This window comes from Apodemus sylvaticus, chromosome 2 (genome assembly GCF_947179515.1).
Source record: "Apodemus sylvaticus chromosome 2, mApoSyl1.1, whole genome shotgun sequence".
NCBI lineage: Eukaryota > Metazoa > Chordata > Mammalia > Rodentia > Muridae > Apodemus > Apodemus sylvaticus.
The window spans coordinates 80,398,886-80,419,295 of NC_067473.1; the positions used below are offsets into that span (position 1 = coordinate 80,398,886).

General features: G+C 49.9%; 1 protein-coding gene across 1 annotated transcript; it reads left to right on the plus strand.

Annotated features, from left to right (window-relative positions):
- The first annotated feature begins 1,048 nt into the window (after positions 1 to 1,048).
- Ghrhr (growth hormone releasing hormone receptor) lies at positions 1,049 to 14,847 on the plus strand. The gene is made up of 13 exons (XM_052172546.1): positions 1,049 to 1,105; positions 3,598 to 3,700; positions 3,819 to 3,926; positions 4,424 to 4,521; positions 5,464 to 5,561; positions 6,400 to 6,532; positions 8,357 to 8,510; positions 8,800 to 8,860; positions 9,283 to 9,352; positions 9,878 to 9,969; positions 11,152 to 11,281; positions 12,688 to 12,729; positions 14,382 to 14,847. The coding sequence occupies exons 1-13, from the start codon at positions 1,049 to 1,051 to the stop codon at positions 14,505 to 14,507; spliced, it is 1,272 nt and encodes a 423-aa protein (XP_052028506.1). The 3' UTR covers positions 14,508 to 14,847.
- The last annotated feature ends 5,563 nt before the right edge of the window (positions 14,848 to 20,410 follow it).

Consider the following 20,410-nt stretch of genomic DNA (forward strand, 5'->3'; position numbering starts at 1 on the left):
TCAGGGTTGTCGAAGGCGACATTCACTTCCAAGTTCCAAATGCTGAGCACGATCTACTCTTGTTTAGGACCCTGTCACCGAGATCTTGTATTTTAAAGTAGAAATAATGAAAGCAAGTCTCTTCACTTCGATAATGGAACATGGATGTCCTGCCCCTCTCGAGTGGCCCAGCTCCTGGGATCCCTCTGGGAGTCCTCCAATTAGCCTCCGCTTCCCCTCTGGACAGGGGAATTATCTCGAAACTCTGCCTAGCCCCATGTGAAGTTGGGGGCCTTGATGCTGCAGCTGTCACCTTACCCTCTAAGCATTCCCACCAGGTAAACAATGTGGCACACTCTTGGGCAACATAAACTGTGTTTAGTGCCTGACTCTTTGTTTTGTGGTGCCTGGGATTTGAACAGGAGCCACACCCACGCTGACCCAGTGCTTTACCACTGAGCTGCACTCCCAAGCCCCTCAAGGTCACTTTTCATAAGGCTCATTCAAATCTTCCAGGCTCCCCTGTCGCTTGCCCCCTCTTCTCTTTGGTCCCCTCAGCTCACTCTCCATCCCCGTGAAAGAGACTTGGAGCAGCAACAAATCTGGGGCTCCTTAAAAACTTAGGGCCACCCTGGGCACCTTATTTTCTGAGGTCCCTTCATTCTGGTGCGGGTACAGGAGGCCGCTCAGAGTAAGGTCATTGGGGAACTCAGCTCTGAAAACAAAGGGAAAACTTCTTAAGTGGACATTTCCTGTGGCTGTCACCTCTCTGTGGCCTGTCTGTGTTCTCTGGATTCTTGTTGTCAGGAGAGGTATCCTCAGACATCAAGGTGGTGTAGTGGAGCTCAGCCACCCCCTGCTGAGGACGCGGAGTTCCTCACTGGCAGTAACACAGTGTCCCACCATCCTGTTCAATATTCAGCTGGGTGTCCCTTCTGCTGGCCCTGCCTACACGAGCAGTTCCTGGGAAGGTGAGGCAGCAGAGATGCAGCTAGGTGGCATCACCACCAGAGACAGCCTGGGAGGGAAGGGCCACTGCTCCCTGGGACTGACTGCAGGCACTGGTGCCATGGATGGCCTGTGGTGGGTGGCCCGTGTCCTCTGCTTGCTGACCCTGTGGGGAGTTGTAAGTAGCCATCTCAGATCTCCTTCTCTGTTCTCTTGGGTGGTGGCAGTCTGTGGTGGGGGGGAAGTCCTGAGTCTGGTGGCTCCCTCCCTCCTTCCTTCCCCTGACCAATCTTAGATCCTGCCTGGAACTGAGCTGTCTTCTTGTTCCCTCGCCTAGGTCCTATCTGTATCCTCTGGGGCCCCCCAGAGACACCAGTCCTGAAATTATGCCCTGAAACCGCTGAGGCTAGATAAGACCTTCCAGTCACAGCGGAGCCTGCACTTTCTCTAAGCCATATACCCTACCACCCATTCCTTCTCCAAAACAACCAATGCTGTCCCATCTCTTGGTCATCTCCAGCATGGCTGAGGGAACATGATGGGGATGTGGCCAGGAACCATGTGGGGCTGGAGGAGGTCGTGAATACCAGCTCTCACAGCTGTGATATTTGGAAACTCTTCCTCTCACATAGCCAGGGTTGGAGGAACTTCAGAAACCAGCTACTGCTCCCTGGCTTGTGCACAGGGAGGAGAATGGGGAAGCCAGGAAAGGAGCTTCCCTGAAAGTGCTGCAACGTTCCCAGCAGACCTTCTGGGTTGCTGTCAGTAGCATCAGGGGCCAAGAGGGGAGGAGTCGAAAGGCGCTAGGAGGTGTATATGGGAACTGAGGCTACCTTCTTCTACTGCCTTGCCAATGGTGACCACCCATCCCAGGACTTCACTGTCCTTTGCTTAAGAGGCTGGCATCTGCAGACCGTGATATGAACTCGGTGACACTTGAGCTTTCATTTACCTCTGTGTAAAAAGGAGAGACTCGGGCTAGATATGGTGGCTCGGACCAGCAGCCCCAACATTTGTGGATGCTAGAGGATTATCATGAGTTTAATGTTAGTCTGAGCTATGCAGAGAATCACAGGCCAGTGGACCTAGGGCTACCATGTCTCAGGAAGGGGATAAGGATAAGCGATCTGACCTGTCCAGGGCTGACATGGGAGTGGCATGCAGATAACTTCTATGAACTCCCTATATGCCACAGAAGACTCACATCCTCCTCTGTGTACACAGCACCTTGAAAGCTCCATTTTGGGGAGGGAACCCTACACCAGAGGAGTAATTCGGTAGCTGGTGTAGATAGGAAAGGTCCCAAGTGTGTGTGTGTGTGTGTGTGTGTGTGTGTGTGTGTGTGTGTGTGCATGTGTGTGAGAGATGTATATGTGTATTGATCTTGCAAGGGCATTTGGGTAAATCTTGAGAAATGTTAGGAATTCTAGCTCTTTAAAGAAAAGATCAAACACCAAATCTTAGACATACCTCAGATCTCTGTCTAGCCTGGAGCACTTGGGCTCCACATAGCCCCTGAATCACCCATCAGAAACACAGAGATGTCCTCACAGAAAAACCTCAAGAGCCTTTCTTGTGGTCCCCAGGCTCTGGGAAGTATCCAATCTGTAATCTTTATGGTCACCAAGCATGCATGGAGTCAGCTTCCTTCTTCCCATCTAATGATCAGCTCAGTTGCCCTGATGCAGGACCCTCACCACCCACCACACCTCCACGCACCCTAGGATGTCCACCTTCCCGATCTCATTTTCTGTATGTCTGTCTGAACATTCATCTACTCCTCCAGCCATACAGTTAGTCTAGGCCCCCTCCCCAGCCCCTCCTTCCTGTTCATTGTTTCTTTCCCTCAGTCAGGTGCTCTTGTCTTCTTACTCTCCCATCTGTCCATACTCTCTTCCACTCACGAGTCTACACATTTGCTCATGTGACTTGTCTGAGACATGTCAGACGTTCAACATGCTTTTCACTTGGCTAAACCCAAGTGGTCTTTCTGGAGTCTCCTGCTCTGGCCTGAGGCATTTCCTTATCTTCAATGGCACCATCGCTTCTTGCAACCCTTTCCACCATGTCCTCTCTGACTTGGTCCCTGTGTCCTTTTGCACTGACTCTGAGCCCACTCAGATAATCAAGGACATCTTCCTGCCTGGAGATCCTTGACTATATCTGCTATGTCTTTTGGCTCTGTCAGGTGACACATTTACCAGCTTTGGGGATTGGGATGTGGACATCTTTGGGGACCATTGTTCTGCCTCCAGGGCTGTTTATGCAGAAACACTTTTAGGGCCCAGAAGTATATAGAGTAGGGGGTGGTGGGGAAGGAGGAAAGGCCTCGTCAAGGACTGCACTGTCATAGCAATGGGGACTCTAGATGACTTTCTTTAATGTGTCTCAGAATTTACTGCCACAAGAAGGAATAGTGCATCCATCCCTTCCTTCCTCCCTACTCTCTCTGCCCCTCCTCCCTTTCCTTTCCTCCCTCTCTTCCTACCCTGCTCCTCCTTCTTGCCCCAGTGCTCATCAAACATGCTTTGATATCTGTGGGGAAGATGGGTCTTTCTCAGAATTAGGGCACGGAAATGTACCAGGCTTGGTCTCCGTCTTCAGGTCACTTCAGTTAGAGAGCACGAGGCCTCCAGAGGGCTTGGCTCATTCTGTCACTATTTCCCACAGACACTGGGTCACCTCCACCTAGAATGTGACTTCATCACTCAGCTGAGAGACGATGAGCTGGCATGTCTTCAGGCAGCAGAGGGGACCAACAATACCTCCCTGGGTATGAAGGGGTCCCCGGGGATGTCCCTGATCCTGATATCTTCCCCAGCATTGTCCATTCAGAATGCCATATCAGTTTTCCTCATAGGTCACCCCATGTCTCCTCCTTCTCCACCTAGGATGCCCCGGGACCTGGGATGGGCTGCTGTGTTGGCCCCCAACAGGCTCTGGTCAGTGGGTCTCTCTCCCCTGCCCTGAATTCTTCTCTCACTTTGGCTCAGACACAGGTGAGTGGCCTAGGGCTGCACAGCATGCGGTTCCGTCTGGTTCGCACATCACCGATTTGATGATGTGCAAACCTCACTTTTCTATCTTCTAGTGTTAACCCTGAAAAATTTAGTCATCTTGAGCAATGACTGATAGCACCAACCTCCCAGTGCAGGATCAATGATAAAATTGGAGAAAGGGAGGTGGTACCATATTGAGGAGGGCGGGGGATGCCTCCTCCTCCACTTCACCTGCTGGCCTTCTCGTCTCTTATGGGGAAGGGGGTGTTATACTTCCTGCCGTTTGGGTGTACAGGTCTATCATTCCACTCTGCCCATCAAATGAATATTGTTCAACAGAGCTTTCTTGGAGAACAGAGACAGACTACACTAGTCCAGACAAGCCGTGGGAGAAGAGGGCTCTTTTCTTCTTGTGGTTAAGAACTCACCTCACAGGGCCTTCCCATCTTCTGGGAAAGGGAGACATTCTCTAAGCAGAGACTCTTGTTTACCTCTAGGGGCTGTGAAGAGGGACTGCACCATCACTGGCTGGTCTGATCCCTTCCCACCATACCCCGTGGCCTGCCCTGTGCCCTTGGAACTACTAACCGAGGAGGTAAGCCATAGCTTACTATCTCAATGGATGGCTGTCATTCCCACTGCAACCATCAAGTAGGCACAGTAATTACAGGAGCTGTCCAGCAGATGGCAGGAAAGTGCCTCCTGAAGCTGGTCCACTTACTTAAGGGTGACTTTGCTTTGAGGGAGAAGGGAAGCAGGGGCAGACTGAAAGCCATCCTCACCCTCCTCTTGACCAGCCCTTTCTCTTCTCAGTTTCTGGTGGAGGATGGGGGAGGGGCTTTAGTTATTTCAGAGGGAAGGAAGATTGCTGCTGTGCTAGACAGAATGTGCATGCTTTCTTCGGTCCTCAGCTAGTGGTACTGGGCTGTGGCATGGGCAGCAGGAGAAACTCAGGGGTGTAGTAATTAGAGACCCCGAGCTCTGGGCAGCATACCCTACACTGTGCAGGCCCTTTCTTCTCAAGGCCCATCCCCACTCACAAGTCCATTTCTCCCTGCCCTCAGCCCTAAGAGCAAAAGCCCTGCTGTACGTACCTTTCAGAGGAAGAGACAGGTCAGAGAAGCACAGGGATTGCTTGAGATGAACAACAGAGCCGGAGCTGCAGTACCTGGTCATACTACACCCCTAGCTCCAACTGATCCACATACTTGGGGACCAAAGAACCTTTTTCTGCCAGCCTGTGGCTGTTCCTGGTGTCCAAGATGTTATCTTTATATGGGATGGCAGTGTTCTCAAGCTGGTAGCTAGCTGGTGGCCAATGAACAGGCCCAAATTCCTCTTGTGTGTTTGTTACTCTCCAGAGCTTCTTGCTGGCTCTTCCCGCTCCCATTGCAACTGTGAATCCTTAGCACCTTCACCTGCAGGCTCAGTGCCTGTGAGGCTTTCTGTGGTATCAATGACTGGAGGTTGGTGGCGCTGACCCCCGCTTGATTGCCAAACCTTTCTCCTGCTTCTGTTGCCCCCCCCCCCCCACCAGAAATCTTACTTCTCCACGGTGAAGATCATCTACACCACGGGCCACAGCATCTCCATCGTAGCCCTCTGTGTGGCTATTACCATCCTGGTCGCTCTCAGGTTTGTCAACCTTGCCCAAGAGCCATCACCGGCTCCCTACTGTCTGGGGACTAAGTCTAGTTCTTTGCCTGCACAGTCAAGTGGGGCTCAGATCCAGGCAAGATGACCTTTGCTGACTTCTTACCTTCCCCCCACAGGTGGGCCCTCTCTTCACACACCAGGCTTCTGTTCTCCAGCTACACCTTTGCTCATAGGGATCTCATCCCATTTGCTCCCAGTGTCTTCTTTTTCTTGGTGGTGTGGTCATCCCTGCCAAACACTGGAAGGCATGTGGATGCTCTCATCTGGTTCTAAGAATCCTCCTCGACCCCTGCATGACCCTCTTTTGATGGTTGCAACTTTCTGATCATTATAGTACTTTTTGATTTAGTTTTCAGTATCAGGGATTGAACCCTGGGTCCCCTGCACGGCCTCCAGCACCAAGTCCACCCTCTGCTCTTACTGCTGGGTGTGGTGGCTTTCCAGCCTTCTAAGTTTGTGTTTCCTATGGGGCTATGCCTCAGAGGGTAGTTCTCTGATTATCAGGAGCTCCCTTAGGCTCTTGCTGGACTGTGGTTGCCTCTGCACTCACAGTTACAGAGCTGTCTGAAGGCCGGACTTGTAGAACCCCTGCTCCTGGACCCAAACTTAGGCCAGGAAAATGCTGGCCAGCTGACCTTCAGGGTCAAACTGACACATTTTTCTCACTTTCATTGGGCTCCATTTTATTTGATGTGGCATTGGCTGCTCTGCCTTGGCTCACTTCTGCCTAGCTTTCCAGCCACGCCAGGCGTGTTCTAGGCCCTGGGAAGGTCTTTTGCAGTTAGGCCTCTCTGTTCATCTCTCCCGCCCTTTCCAGGAGGCTCCACTGCCCCAGGAACTACATCCACACGCAGCTGTTTGCCACCTTCATCCTCAAGGCCAGTGCTGTGTTCCTGAAGGATGCCGCCATCTTCCAGGGGGATAGCACGGACCACTGCAGCATGTCCACTGTAACGGCTGTGGCTGGAGGGAGTGGGGGCAGGGGTGGGAGGGCAGAGGACAGGCCTGAAAGAGCCTTAGCTGTTGCTCCACAGGCTGAGTCTGTAGTCATGGCCAGCATCAAGGGGAGGAGGCCCCAAGGTCTCCTCACACATTCATAGATCACAGCGACAGTGTGAGCCAGGGGTACCCCTCACCATCGGCGTCAGTGTGAGCCAGGGGCACCCCTCACCATCGGTGTCAGTGTGAGCCAGGGGCAACCCACACCATCGGTGTCAGTGTGAGCCAGGGACACCCCTCACCATCGGCGTCAGTGTGAGCCAGGGGCACCCCACACCATCGGCGTCAGTGTGAGCCAGGGGCACCCCTCACCATCGGCGTCAGTGTGAACCAGGGGCACCCCACACCATCGGCGTCAGTGTGAGCCAGGGGCACCCCTCACCATCGGCGTCAGTGTGAGCCAGGGGCACCCCTCACCATCGGCGTCAGTGTGAGCCAGGGGCACCCCTCACCATCGGCGTCAGTGTGAGCCAGGGGCACCCCTCACCATCGGCGTCAGTGTGAGCCAGGGGCACCCCTCACCATCGGCGTCAGTGTGAGCCAGGGGCACCCCTCACCATCGGCGTCAGTGTGAGCCAGGGGCACCCCTCACCATCGGCGTCAGTGTGAGCCAGGGGCACCCCTCACCATCATCCCTCTTTAATCAATGCGCCTATGTCAAGTTGGTCGCAGCAGCTCCTGTGCCAGCCAGCCATGCCATTGCCTTTAATGAGTATACAAGGACCTGGGTGGAGCTTGGTCCCCTCCTTCCAGAAGCGCCTAGGGGACAGCAAGCGCCCAGACTTGGAGACTGCTGGGTAGGGAAAGCAGAGAATTGAGAGAATGAAAGGGCTTCAGGGAGGAGGTGGCTTGGGAGCTACCCAGACACAACAGTAGTGAGACAGGGAGGAAGCTGTCAGTGAGAGGAGGGTCTGGGGCAGAGCCACCACACCGGAAGTCAGAAGTCGCAAGAGTGGAGGGGTGGGGAAAGGAGAGGAACAGATTGAAAACTGAAGGTGTCGAAGTTCAAGGTCTTAGAGAGAGTTCTGGAAATGAATAGACAAGCGAGTGCCCAGACCAACAAGTGGGCTGATTTAATTAATGAATTAATCACTGACTGCACTCACTTAGGCCGGGCAGCACACCAAGTACTTTACATGTGTGATCTCAATTGATCTTAAAATGCCTTGAAGGCCTCACTTTAATCCCATTTTGTTAACAAGGGGCCGCTGGCCAGGTCACCCAGCCACACAGTTGGGGAATAAATAGAGCCTGGGCAGCTGGGTTCAGAGGTGGTACAGTTGCCCGCAGAGGCAGGTGAGGAAGGGGCGAGCCAGGTGGGTGCATGCAAGAACATACCCTATATCCACTGATCAAAACTGGGCATGGATATGCCGTCATGGTCATCACTTTAAAGGAAACTTCAGCTTAGGAAGGGCACACGATGACAGAGCAAATAGAACAGTGTGTGTGTGTGTGTGTGTGTATGTGTGTGTGTGTGTGTCTGTCCCTTGAGACACAGCTGTGAGAGGTCCTGGAGTTCTTGCTTCCACAGACAGAACGCTCAGGCTGAGAGGGTTTGAATGGCTGACTGAGGACGCAATGAACCTAACCTGTGTGTCTGTACTCTGACCACCGCAGTTATACTGTCGAACTCCTCCTGTGGCATCCCAAGGAGTAGAGTGGTCTGTAAAAGACCTTGCCAGGACTGAGAACAAGCCTGGCATGGCTGGGAAGCTAGGCAGAAGTGAGCCAGGGCAGTGGAGGGGACATGAGGGTTTGGTGTCTGCCCTCAGATCCTGTGCAAGGTCTCTGTGGCCATCTCACATTTCGCCACCATGACCAACTTCAGCTGGCTGCTGGCAGAAGCGGTCTACCTGAGCTGCCTGCTGGCTTCCGTATCCCCCAGGTCCAAACCAGCTTTCTGGTGGCTGGTCCTCGCTGCCTGGGGTGAGCATCGAGGGCTCATCGATCGCCACAGGGAAGGTGGAGGTTGGGAGGGCCTGGGAGCTCATAAAGGAGCCTTTCTCATCGTGAGTGACACTGAGGCTCAGGGAGCGGGGATGGGCAGGCCACAGTCCTCTGCTGAACATCGGGAAGTGGACCAGATCACCTCAAGTCATTACCTGGCCCCACGGTTAGAGTCTGCATGCGGCTAACAGACTGGTGGGAGGTGGAGGCTACATTCGAAGCAAAGGGTGCAGGGCCCTCACTCACCACCATGTTGCCTTACCTACAGGGCTCCCTGTGCTGTGCACTGGTACATGGGTGGGCTGCAAACTGGCTTTTGAAGACACTGAGTGAGTAGAGCAACTTCCTCACCCCCATGCTGTCAGCAAGGGGTGTAGTAGACAATCTAAGGAGGAGGAAGAGGGGATCCCTAGGTTAAAGTGTGGCAGGTGGGCAGGCGGCTGGTAGCACAGGGGTGGGGTAGGGTAGGGTAGGGTCGGGTGGGGGACAGGAGCTCAGGCAGGAGAGGCTGTCAGAGCTATGAATCTCAAGGGGGGGACAGCTCTGAGCAGGTTTATCAAGGGCAAGAAATGACTGGACAGGCCATACTGGGGCTCTCCTTTGGAGAGGCTGGGACAGAAGATCAGGCCAGATGGAGACAGAGTGGGCACTAGACAGAGAGGGGCCTCAGGAGCCACAGCAGGTGTGCTGAGGAGGAGCATTATCAGGGTAGAAAAGGGGCGCCTTCAAGTCCAGACTCTCTTCTTCCCAGGTGCTGGGACCTAGACGCCAGCTCCCCCTACTGGTGGATCATCAAAGGGCCCATAGTCCTCTCTGTTGGGGTCAGTCTCTGAGGCCAGTGTTCTTTGCTTTATTAACCTAGCCTCCAGGTTTCTTTATGTGGCCCTGCAGGGGCAACATGATTACCCCAAGGGAAACCAGTGCCTAGTCTCTCTGGCGCTAGCTGATTACATCAGCACCTAGACCAGCCTTCTAGTTTCCATGTGTCCGGCTTGCAGAGCGTCCACTGCTGGGGTGGTAAATGGTAGTGAATGGCGCCTACAGGTGAGCACTCAGCTGTCTCTGCTCCCGATGTGGCATGGCTCCTGTGGGTATGCGATCTCTCCCCAGAAGAGACCCTGAGAGGTGGTGACTGGAGGCAGGTGGTCAGACCTGGCTCTCTCAACTGTTATTATTATTATTATTTTTTTGCCAGGGCTGGCGGTGGGGAAGCCCTTAGTGTTTCTCTGCCTTACACCTCACAGTTTTGGGGTTCCTAGTCATCAAAGGGGATGGGGCTAATTCTAGGCCAGCCACCTAGTGCTGCCTCTGACCTTTGCACCCGCTTTCCTGTGCCTCCTTGCCAGGTGAACTTTGGGCTGTTTCTCAATATAATTTGGATCCTGCTGAGGAAGCTGGAGCCTGCACAAGGAGGCCTACATACACGGGCTCAGTACTGGTACCATCCATGTGTGTGTGTGCATGCACATGTGGATGTGTGTGTGTGTGTGTGTGTGTGAGTGCATGTGGTATGTTATGTGTGTGCATGAGTGCATGTGGATGGCTGTGTGTGTGTGTGTGCATGCACATGTGTATGTGCCGTGTGTGTGTGTGTGTGTGTGTGTGAGTGCACGTGGTGTGGCTGTGTGTGTGTGTGTGTGTGTGTGTGTGAGAGAGAGAGAGAGAGAGTGTACCTGGTATGTTATGTGTGTGTGTGTGAATGCACGTGGATGGCTCTGTGTGTGTGTGCACATGTGTGTGTGCATGCACATGTGTGTGTGTGTGAGTGCACGTGGTATGTTATGTGTGTGTGAGTGCACGTGGATGACTCTGTGTGTGTGTGTGTGTGTGAGTGCACGTGGTGTGGCTGTGTGTGTGAGTGCACGTGGTGTGGCTGTGTGTGTGTGAGTGCACGTGGTATATGTGTGTGAGTGCATGTGAGGCTGTGTGTGTGTGTGCATGCATGTGAGGCTGTGTGTGTGTGTGAGTGCACGTGGTATTTTATGTGTGTGTGAGTGCATGTGGATGACTGTGTGTGTGCATGCATGTGAGGCTGTGTGTGTGTGTGTGAGAGTGAGTGCACGTGGTATGTTATGTGTGTGTGTGAGTGCACGTGGATGGCTGTGTGTGTATGTGTGTGTGTGTGTGTGTGTGAGTTCACGTGGTGTGGCTGTATGTGGGTGTGGTATGTCTGGGGAACCATCATGGAAGGCACGTGGAGGGAATGACATTTGTTTTTGTCTCGTCTAGCAGCTATTTAGTACCCTGGTCCTGTCCTCTTCCTCATGTCCCTAGAGAGAAACAGATCTGGGTCCTGCCTCCCATGAGATTACAGTGCAGGAAAGTGGCACACAAAACTGCCAGTTACCATGGCAAATGGCTGACACAGGATGATCTATTTCTATGGGGCCCGGAGAAGGAGATTATGTCTAAATGAGAAAAAAGGGTAATTAGAGAAGGATTCTTGGAAGAATTAAACTTTGAAAGATGCACATAGACTCTGGAGTAGCCGGGATAAGTGCAGGGTCACAGAATGTGAGGGCCCTTGAAGTAAAGAAGCCCAGAGATTTGTGTGGAGGGCAGAGTCTCCAGGGCAGGTGATGATGGGCAGCCTCAGAGTCTAGAATCTGTCTTCCCCAAGGCGGCTTTCCAAGTCAACACTTCTCCTTATCCCGCTGTTTGGAATCCATTACATCATCTTCAACTTCCTGCCTGACAGTGCTGGCCTTGACATCCGTCTACCCCTGGAGCTGGGATTGGGGTCCTTTCAGGTGAGAGTCCCCCTGCAGACACTCCTTCCTTCCAAGAACTCTGGCCACAGGCCTTGACAAACTTCGTGTTAGGGTGAGGCCTGTTCTTCCGTCTGTTTAATTAGCCATCCATCTTTACCCTTTATCTCTCTACTCATCCAACTACTAATACATTCATCTGCACATTCTCCAGATATTCATTCATCCACCTATGTATCCATCCAGCTACTTATCCGTCCACCCACCATTCATTGTCCATTAAACAGTTCAGTTACCCTTTCTTTCTTCCAACCATTCCTACCTACCTATCCATCTAGTTACTTATCCATATATCAATCATTTATTAGCAATCCATCAATTCTTTTCTTCCTCCCTCTCACTAATTCATGCATTAGTGCTATCAATCAATCCACCCACCCACCCACCTATCCATCTTTCCATCCCCTCCCACCTATTCATCTTCTTTTTTTCTTCTCCCTTCCATCTTCTCCACTCATTCATGCATCATTCTAATCACCTTTACCTACCCATCTATCATCTGTCCATCCATCCATCCACTCATCTATCTGTCCATCCATCTAGCCATCTGTCCTTTCTTCTATTTCACTTTCTTTTAGCACACTTGCCTATCCATTTATTTTTCTTTCCATTCATCTCTCCATCCATCCATCCATCCATCCATCCATCCATCCATCCATCCATCCATGTGTCCTTTCTTCTATTCTCCTTCCTTCAGTACACTTGTCCATCTATCCATCCACCCACCCATCCATCCATCCATCCATCCATCCATCCATCCATCCGTCCATCCATTCTTTTTACTCCTTCCTTTAGACTCTTGCCCATTTATGCATTCTTTTAACTCATCTGTTCATCTATCTTTCCATCCCTATGTTAACTTACCTATTCACCTGCCCATTCTTCCATCTGTAATTCTTTCTTTTTTCTATCCTATCTATCTATCTATCTATCTATCTATCTATCTATCTATCTATCTAACTATCTATCTATCTATCATCCATCCATCCACCAATAGATTCATTCTTCCTTCTATTCCTCCTCCCTTCAGTCCACTTGCCCATATAATCATCCTTCCTTCCTTCATCTCCCCACTCATCCATTGTTCCATCCATGTGTCTATCCATTTGCCCATCTGTCCATCCATCCTTTCATTCATTTGCTCATCTTGTCTTTTCAATTCTTACCAAGTACCTATTATGTATCAGGCAATGTGCTCACTAATGCAGATGCAGAAATGAAGTGAGGCGGGGGCTATCTATACAGCTGTGGCAGGCATGCCATGATGAATGCATGGCTTGGTATGTCTGGTGCAGTAACTGATGAGCGAGTGAGAAGACAAGAGAAAGACATCCCAAAGTCAGGCCAAAGCGGTCTGATGGTGTCCTTTCTTCCTTTTGACCCCGCAGGGCTTTGTGGTTGCTGTCCTCTACTGCTTCCTCAATCAGGAGGTGTGTGTGCTCCCAAAGGCTCACCTTTCAACACGTAGACCTTCTCCTCAGCTCCTTTTCTTTAGCCCTGGTCCTGTAAATCCCAGCATAGTCGCCTCCCATGATCCTCCACTCTTGTGATCCTTTGTGTGAGTAGGTTCTGAGCCCCTGACTCACGTTTAACCTGACTACTTTTAAACACTTTGCACACATTCCTTCTATGAGCTGGGCTATGTTCTACAACCAGATGGAGGTCTTTCAAGGGTCAAGGAAGGGTGGAGGACAGAGTAAGGGCAGAGAGTGAAAGGACAGGAACAGGAACCAAGAAAGTCACAGGTCCATATAGAAGGAATTAGGAAAAAGAATCAGGTGCAGAGACAGAAAGAGCCAGAGCAGAACGGGCAACAGAGAAACCCTGGAAGAAAGGGATTCAGTCTAGGATGCCAGAAGCAGAGGCAGGAGTGAAGCAAGCAGACGGAATAGAAGCCATGACACATGTGGGATTATAGGAGCAGGCAGACAGCCAAGAAGAGACAGCCACCCAGGAGACCCGGTGGCTTTTCTTCTCATCAAAGTCCTGTTGTGCAGAGATGGAGAGAATTTGTGAGTCCAGATTTCCAGAACTCTGGCAGCATGCATAAGTAGGGCCACAGCTCCTCCTGATGGCCCTGTGTTTGCCACAGGCTCTGTGTTAGCAGAAACCTGGCTGATTCCACTCTTATGTCTTCCTGTTAAGGAATTCCTTCCTTCCTTCTTTTCTTCCTTCCTTCTTTCCTTCCTTCTTTCCTTCCTTCCTTCCTTCCTCCCTCTCTCCCTCCATCCCTCCCTCCCCTTCTTCCCTCTTTCCCTCCCTTCTTTTGTCTTTTGTTTATCCTTTCTTTCTTCCCATCTGTTTATCCACCCTTGCCTTACCTGACACCTCTGTCCCCAACTGACTCTGTGTACCAAACCCATTGTCAGAGTCTTACTCAGCCTTATCTATGATATGAACACCAGGCCATAATATTTGAGTATAGCAGTCCTGGGAGCCTTGGAAGGGGGTGGGGTGAGGAGGACCCTCACTGAGATGGGTTGAGCCTGGGAAAAGGGTTCACACAGGAAGTAAGTTGTGGGGGAATCTGTTTTAGGAAGCAAAGTGGGACATGAGGTAGTCACATACTTTTGGTGACAGGAAACTCACTTTGGGAAGACCTTTGTTCTGAATAGCAGTCAGTTTGCCCTTTATCTTTCATACAGCGCCAGGTTAGCTTTCAGGCAGGCTGTCTTTCAGCTCCTCCCGTCTCCCAGCCAGACTAAGATACAGACTGCCTCACTCCACTTTCTCAGCTTTCTCCTTTTAGTCGTATTTATTGGTTTCCCAGACTAAGGCAAGGATGGGTCAAAGTCACTTTGAGAGGGTCACCTGGTCGTAGGCCAAGAGACACAGAGGGCATCCATCTGTTCTCCTGGCCTCAGACACAGGCAACACTACAAGAAAAAGTTTTCAAGGCAAAGGCCGGAAATAGTCCAAGGAAGGCCAGAGTAGTAGTATCTGTACCTGGCAGGGCCAGCGACCAGTCTTTCCTCTCCTCCCTGTTTCTCCCACATCACCTCCCCCTGCACCTTGAGTCTCCTGGGTTGAGCTGAGAAGCAGCACTGGGATCTTCCTAACATCCTCTCCCTTCTCTGTGGAGGTGAGGACGGAGATTTCACGCAAATGGTATGGCCACGACCCTGAACTTCTGCCAGCTCGGCGGACCTGCACTGCGTGGACCACACCTCCCCGATCGAGAGTGAAGGTGCTGACTTCTGAGTGCTAGGCCAGCCAACACAAGGGCCGAGCCCCAAAGCCTGCGCTCAGACTGCCATGACACCTCGGGCAACGCGGGCCTCCCTCCGGATCCTGTTCCCTGCATCTCTCTGCATCTGCTTTCTCTAGGTCCCCAGATATTAACCTCCGACTTTCTCAGTTCCCGTATCTGATCCCATCTGTTCTTTCTTCCCACCTAGGGCTATTGCCCAAGGCCCAGAGAAACCAATAAAATTGTATATGAGTGATCCACGGTCGAGTCAATGTGGCTCCGAAGGAGAGCTCTTGTCAGCAGCCATTATTCGCACTTCCGGTGCATTCCTCATCCCTTGGCTCCAGCTGTCTTATTGCCATTTGTCTCTATATGAATTCTTATGTTTTATTTATTTTTTAAAAGCATTCTCTTTTGCCCTACCCCCCCACTCCCCTTCCCCTCCTCCCACTGGCAAAGATGTGAATCTTTGCTTTTGGGTCTTGCCAGTGTGGAGTGTGCCACAAGTCTGTACTCAGATGTAAATAAATGCTATCTGTTACGTGTCTCCTCCTACTAATGTTTCCCCAAGCACTGTGTTTTTAAGGGCTCCACTGCACTGCTGAGGGTACATCTGGTCTCCTGTTTTGACTACAGTGAGCCACCTGACACCATTGCCCGTGGGTTATCCAGCCCCTTCCTCTACGTGCACACCCATCTGTCTGTCCTTCCAAGGACTGTAAGACAAGCCTCTCTCTGGGACTCACACCGGGAAGAGTCCCGGGGCATCACTCACATCTAGCTTTGAGAAGATTCAGTTGTGCCAGATTGCAGGCTTGCGAATTAGCAGCGTAGCAGCCCCTGATTCGGCAGCCCGGCAGCCCCACTGGCGCCTGGCACTCTCCTTCCATTTAACGTTTACAGGCTAAACGGGTGTAAAGCGGAGGCCTTTTCCCTGATGTCAAACAAGTGTGAACAGTTCCTCTTGCGCCTGTTAGCCTTCTGAGCTTGTTCTGGAAGTCGCTGGTATCTTTGTCTGTTTTCCTGAGGGGTGGGGGAATCCTTAGCTCCACTTCTCTGTCCTTTGTTCTTCTATTTGTGCCCAGGCTTGGTTACTTTTTGTTTTAATCACCACGGAGGGGGGGGGAGGGGGAGGAGGAGTTGGGGGGCGATGCAGGAAAGAGAATTTTTTTTTGTGAGCTCAGTTTGTGAGGGTACAGCTCACCATGCTGGGAAAGGCATGATTGGGGAAACAGTTCACATCTGGGGCAGCAGGGTTTCCAGAGAGTTGATTTCACTGCATCAGCATCAACATCCAGGAGGGTAGGAGCTCTGGCCGGAACCAGAATCAGGCCAGAACCCATAATGCCCATTCTCCAGGAGCTGACCTCATCCACCGAGGACTTCCTCTGATGCTGCCACAGTTACCCTGGACAGTGCTATCCAGGTACCAGGTGTTCAAACCTGAGCTTATGGGGGGATGTTTCCCATTCAAATACTAATAAACGCCCTTCTATGTCCCAGCCCACTGTTAGCTGCCCTCGCTCAATGTGGGTCCGTTTATACTGCACATCCCCATTCTCCATCATCTTCCACCCTCCTTCTTGGCACGAGGAAGGAGAAAGAAAGCGATGGGTGCTGTCCTTAGGGACCTGTTTGCTGACCGATGGGTGGGGGGTTTCAGTAGGACAGGAAGAAGTAAGTATACATGGTGTTAGGTCAGTTACAAACCCTCTTCAGCTTGGTCTACCACAGCAGCTATGCTCTGCAGAACCTGCTGCACCCTAGCAGGAAGCCCTGCCCCACTATACAGCCCTCCTCATCTCTTTCTCCTGCTGCCCTAAGAGCCCAGCCCTCCCCTTCTATCTATCCCTGCCTGCCGATGTGGTGCTATTTCCCTTGTTCCCAGCTTGCTTGTGGCTCTGGGATGCCTTGTGATCCTGAGTTACAGAGAGGATCTGCTCACCCTGCACAGCCATCTTTCCTTTTTTTTTTTTTTTAAAAAAATTTATTGATATATTTATTTACATTTCAAATGATTTCCCCTTTTCTGGACCCCCACTCCCTGAAAGTCCCATCAGTCCCCTTCCCTCCCCCTGTTTTCCCACCCAACCCTTCCAACTTCCCTGTTCTATTTTGCTCTATACTGCTTCACTGAGTCTTTCCAGAACAAGGGGCCACTCCTCCTTTCTTCTTGTACCTCATTTGATGTGTGGATTATGTTTTGGGTATTCCAGTTTTCTAGCTTAATATCCACTTATTAGTGAGTGCATACCATGATTCATCTTTTGAGTCTGGGTTACCTCACTTAGTATGATGTTCTCCAGCTCCATCCATTTGCCTAAGAATTTCATGAATTCATTGTTTCTAATGGCTGAATAGTACTCCATTGTGTATATATACCACATTTTTTGCATCCACTCTTCTGTTGAGGGATACCTGGGTTCTTTCCAACTTCTGGCAATTATAAATAGGGCTGCTATGAACATAGTGGAACATGTATCCTTATTACATGCTGGGGAATCTTTTGGGTATATGCCCAGGAGTGGTATAGCAGGATCTTCTGGAAGTGAGGTGCCCAGTTTTCAGAGGAACCGCCAGACTGATTTCCAGCGTGGCAGCATGCAGAAGAATGCGAATTGATCCATCCTTGTCTCCTTGTACTAAGCTCAAATCCAAATGGATCAAGGACCTCCACATAAAGCCAGACACTCTGAAGCTAATAGAAAAGAAACTGGGGAAGACCCTTGACGACATCGGTGCAAGGAGAAAGCTTCTGAACAGAACACCAATAGTGTATGCTCTAAGATCAAGAATTGACAAATGGGACCTCATAAAATTACAAAGTTTCTGTACGGCAAAGGACACCATCAAGAGGACAAATCGGCAACCAACAAATTGGGAAAAGATTTTCACCAATCCTACATTGGATAGAGGGCTAATATCCAATATATATATAAAGAACTCAAGAAGTTAGACTCCAGAAAACCAAACAACCCTATTAAAAATGGGGTACAGAGTTAAACAAAGAATTCTCACCTGAAGAACTTCGGATGGCAGAGAAACATCTTAAAAAATGCTCAACTTCATTAGTCATTAGGGAAATGCAAATCAAAACAACCCTGAGATTTCACCTTACACCAGTCCGAATGGCTAAGATTAAAAGGAGACAGCAGGTGTTGGAGAGGATGTGGAGAAAGAGGAACACTCCTCCACTGCTGGTGGGGTTGCAAATTAGTACACAGCCATCTTTCCTATCCAGGCTTCCTTTCCTGTGTATTCGGAATGGGAAGGCTAGCCTGATGGTGTGCAGGCATGTCTGATGGAGGACGATGACATTTCCCTCTCACATTTAAGAGGGTCCCTGAAAAAGAGTGCAGCTGTCTGAAGCCCACGATTTCCTGCTACAGGGCTTCTGCCTTGGCAGGTGCCAGGCAAATGTCAAAATCAGTATGGTCAGGTTTGAAAGATCCTGGAAAGGATTGATCTAGCATTGGAAGGGAATATAAGGACAGAGAAAAAGGAGGAAAGTGATTGGAGAAGGGATGGAGAAAAGAAGGTTTATGGGACATATGGGGAGGGGGGATCAGGGAAAGGGGAAATCATTTGGAATGTAAACGAAGAATATAGAAAATAAAAATATTAAAAAAAAAAGAACAAAAAGAAAGCCATTGTACATTCCTGCTTTTAGTCTCAGGTCACATGACTAATTAACAATCATTACCATGGTTTGGGGCACAGAAGGGATTACAAATGAATTAAAAACCAGCTATATTTATCCACAAAGACATACGTCTTAAGATTTCTTGTTTCCTGAACGTTTTTTTCTTTGCATTTCAGATATACCTTGGTGTCACAATGTACTTGTTAGTTTGCTTCTTGTCTTTATGCTTGGAAAAAAAATCATTCAAAGGCACTAGCACATGGAAGGATGGTCAGTGTCAATAGTCATGAGGAAAATGCAGATAAATCCACACTGAGATATGGTCACACCAAGGACACTGGAGGCAATGGAAAAAAATAGACAAAACCACACATTGGTAAGGATATGGAGAGATTGGAACTCATACATTATTGGTGGGAGTGTAAAATAGCCCCCTGCCTGTTTGGCAAAATGTTTTCCTATTCCTCAAAAATGGTAACCTTGAGTTACCTAGTGAAAGCAATCCTAAGCATGGATCAGTAGAACCAGAAACATACCCAGAAAATAACTTGTATACGAACATTCCCAACCTCTCGTCTTGTCCTCTGACTGATAAACAGCAGTAAAGGCAGACAATAGAATGTTAATTCTGTCAGAAAAAGCTCCCACATACACAGAACCTCCCCTCAGGACACTGCTTCATGAGTGAAGAGAGTTCTGATGCTTCCGTTTCCACAAGATGTCTAGCATTGTTTCAGTAGATGTCAGGCTGGTGTGGCTGAGGGGGAGGCATGGAGGTGACTACAAATAGCCGAGAGTTCCAAAGTGACAGATTCTAACACTGGATTGCAATGATTGTGAATATACAGAAAGCCACAGAAGTGCACTGTAGAAGGATGGACTTAGAACTGAGTAAGTGGGTTGGTGAGATGGCTCAGCGGCCAAGGCCCATACTTCAGAAGTCTGGTGAGCCTCGTGCTCTCCCTGGCATCTATGGAAAAGGTGGATGGAGAGAACCAATCCACACATTCTCTGCTCTTCTGACACACGAGACACCATGGAACATGTGTTCCTTCCCCAAGCTCTTAAAAATAGTGATTAGTGGATGCGGCCTCAGGGCATATGGAGACAGTATTTTTCCTGTCATTAAGTTTGCAAAGTCTCAAGATTAAAAAACTCAGGAGACAGCAGGTGTTGGCGAGGATGTGGAGAAAGAGGAACATTCCTCCACTGCTGGTGGGGTTGCAAATTGGTACAACCACTCTAGAAATCAGTCTGGTGGTTCCTCAGAAAACTGAGCACATCACTTCCGAAGGATCCTGTTATACCACTCCTGGGCATATACCCAGAGGATTCCTCAGCATGTAATAAGGATATATGCTCCACTATGTTCATAGCAGCCCTATTTATAATAGCAAGAAGCTGGAAAGAACCCAGATGTCCCTCAACGGAGGAATGGATACAAAAAATGTGGTATATTTACACAATGGAGTATATTCAGCCATTAGAAACAATGAATTAATGAAATTCTTAGATAAGTGGATGGAGCTGGAGAACAACATACTAAGTGAGGTAACCCAGTCTCAAAAGATCAATGATGGTATGCACTCACTAATAAGTGGATATTAGCCTAGAAAATTGGAATACCCAAAACATAATCCACATATCAAATGATGTCCAAGAAGAACGGAGGAGTGGCCCCTGGTTCTGGAAAGACTCAGTGTAGCAGTATAGGGCAATACCAGAACAGGGAAGTGGGAAGGGATGGGTGGGAGAACAGGGGGAGGGAGGGGAGCTTATGTGACTTTCAGGGAGTGGGGGGCCAGAAAAGGGGAAATCATGTGAAATGTAAATAAAAAATATAGCGAATAAAAAAATAAAAAGCTTTAAAAAAGTTTGCAAAGTCTCTGTGATGTCTTTTATTTACCTGAAGGTTATTTATGAACTTGCCTTCGGTGAAGACTTCCTCTCCTCCTCCTCCCCTCATTTTCCTTCTCGTCCATCTTCTTCTTCATCCTCTCCCTCCTCCTTTCTCTTCCTTTTAAAGTAAGTAGCTGTGGTGACAGACTCTCCTGCATGAAATTCTTTATGAACATTAAAAGGGGGGTGTTCAGAATGAATAGAGATTCCAGAGTCAAGTTTCCTAGAGTCAGGACTCTTGCACCAATGCAGACTGTCCCCTGGCAAAGCTGGTCCAGTGTATTTTTGCATGACAGTGACAACATGATGGATTTTCTGCACTGTTCCCATGGAAACACCTTCCACTAACACTTAATGGTGTTGTCACTGCTGGTTGAGT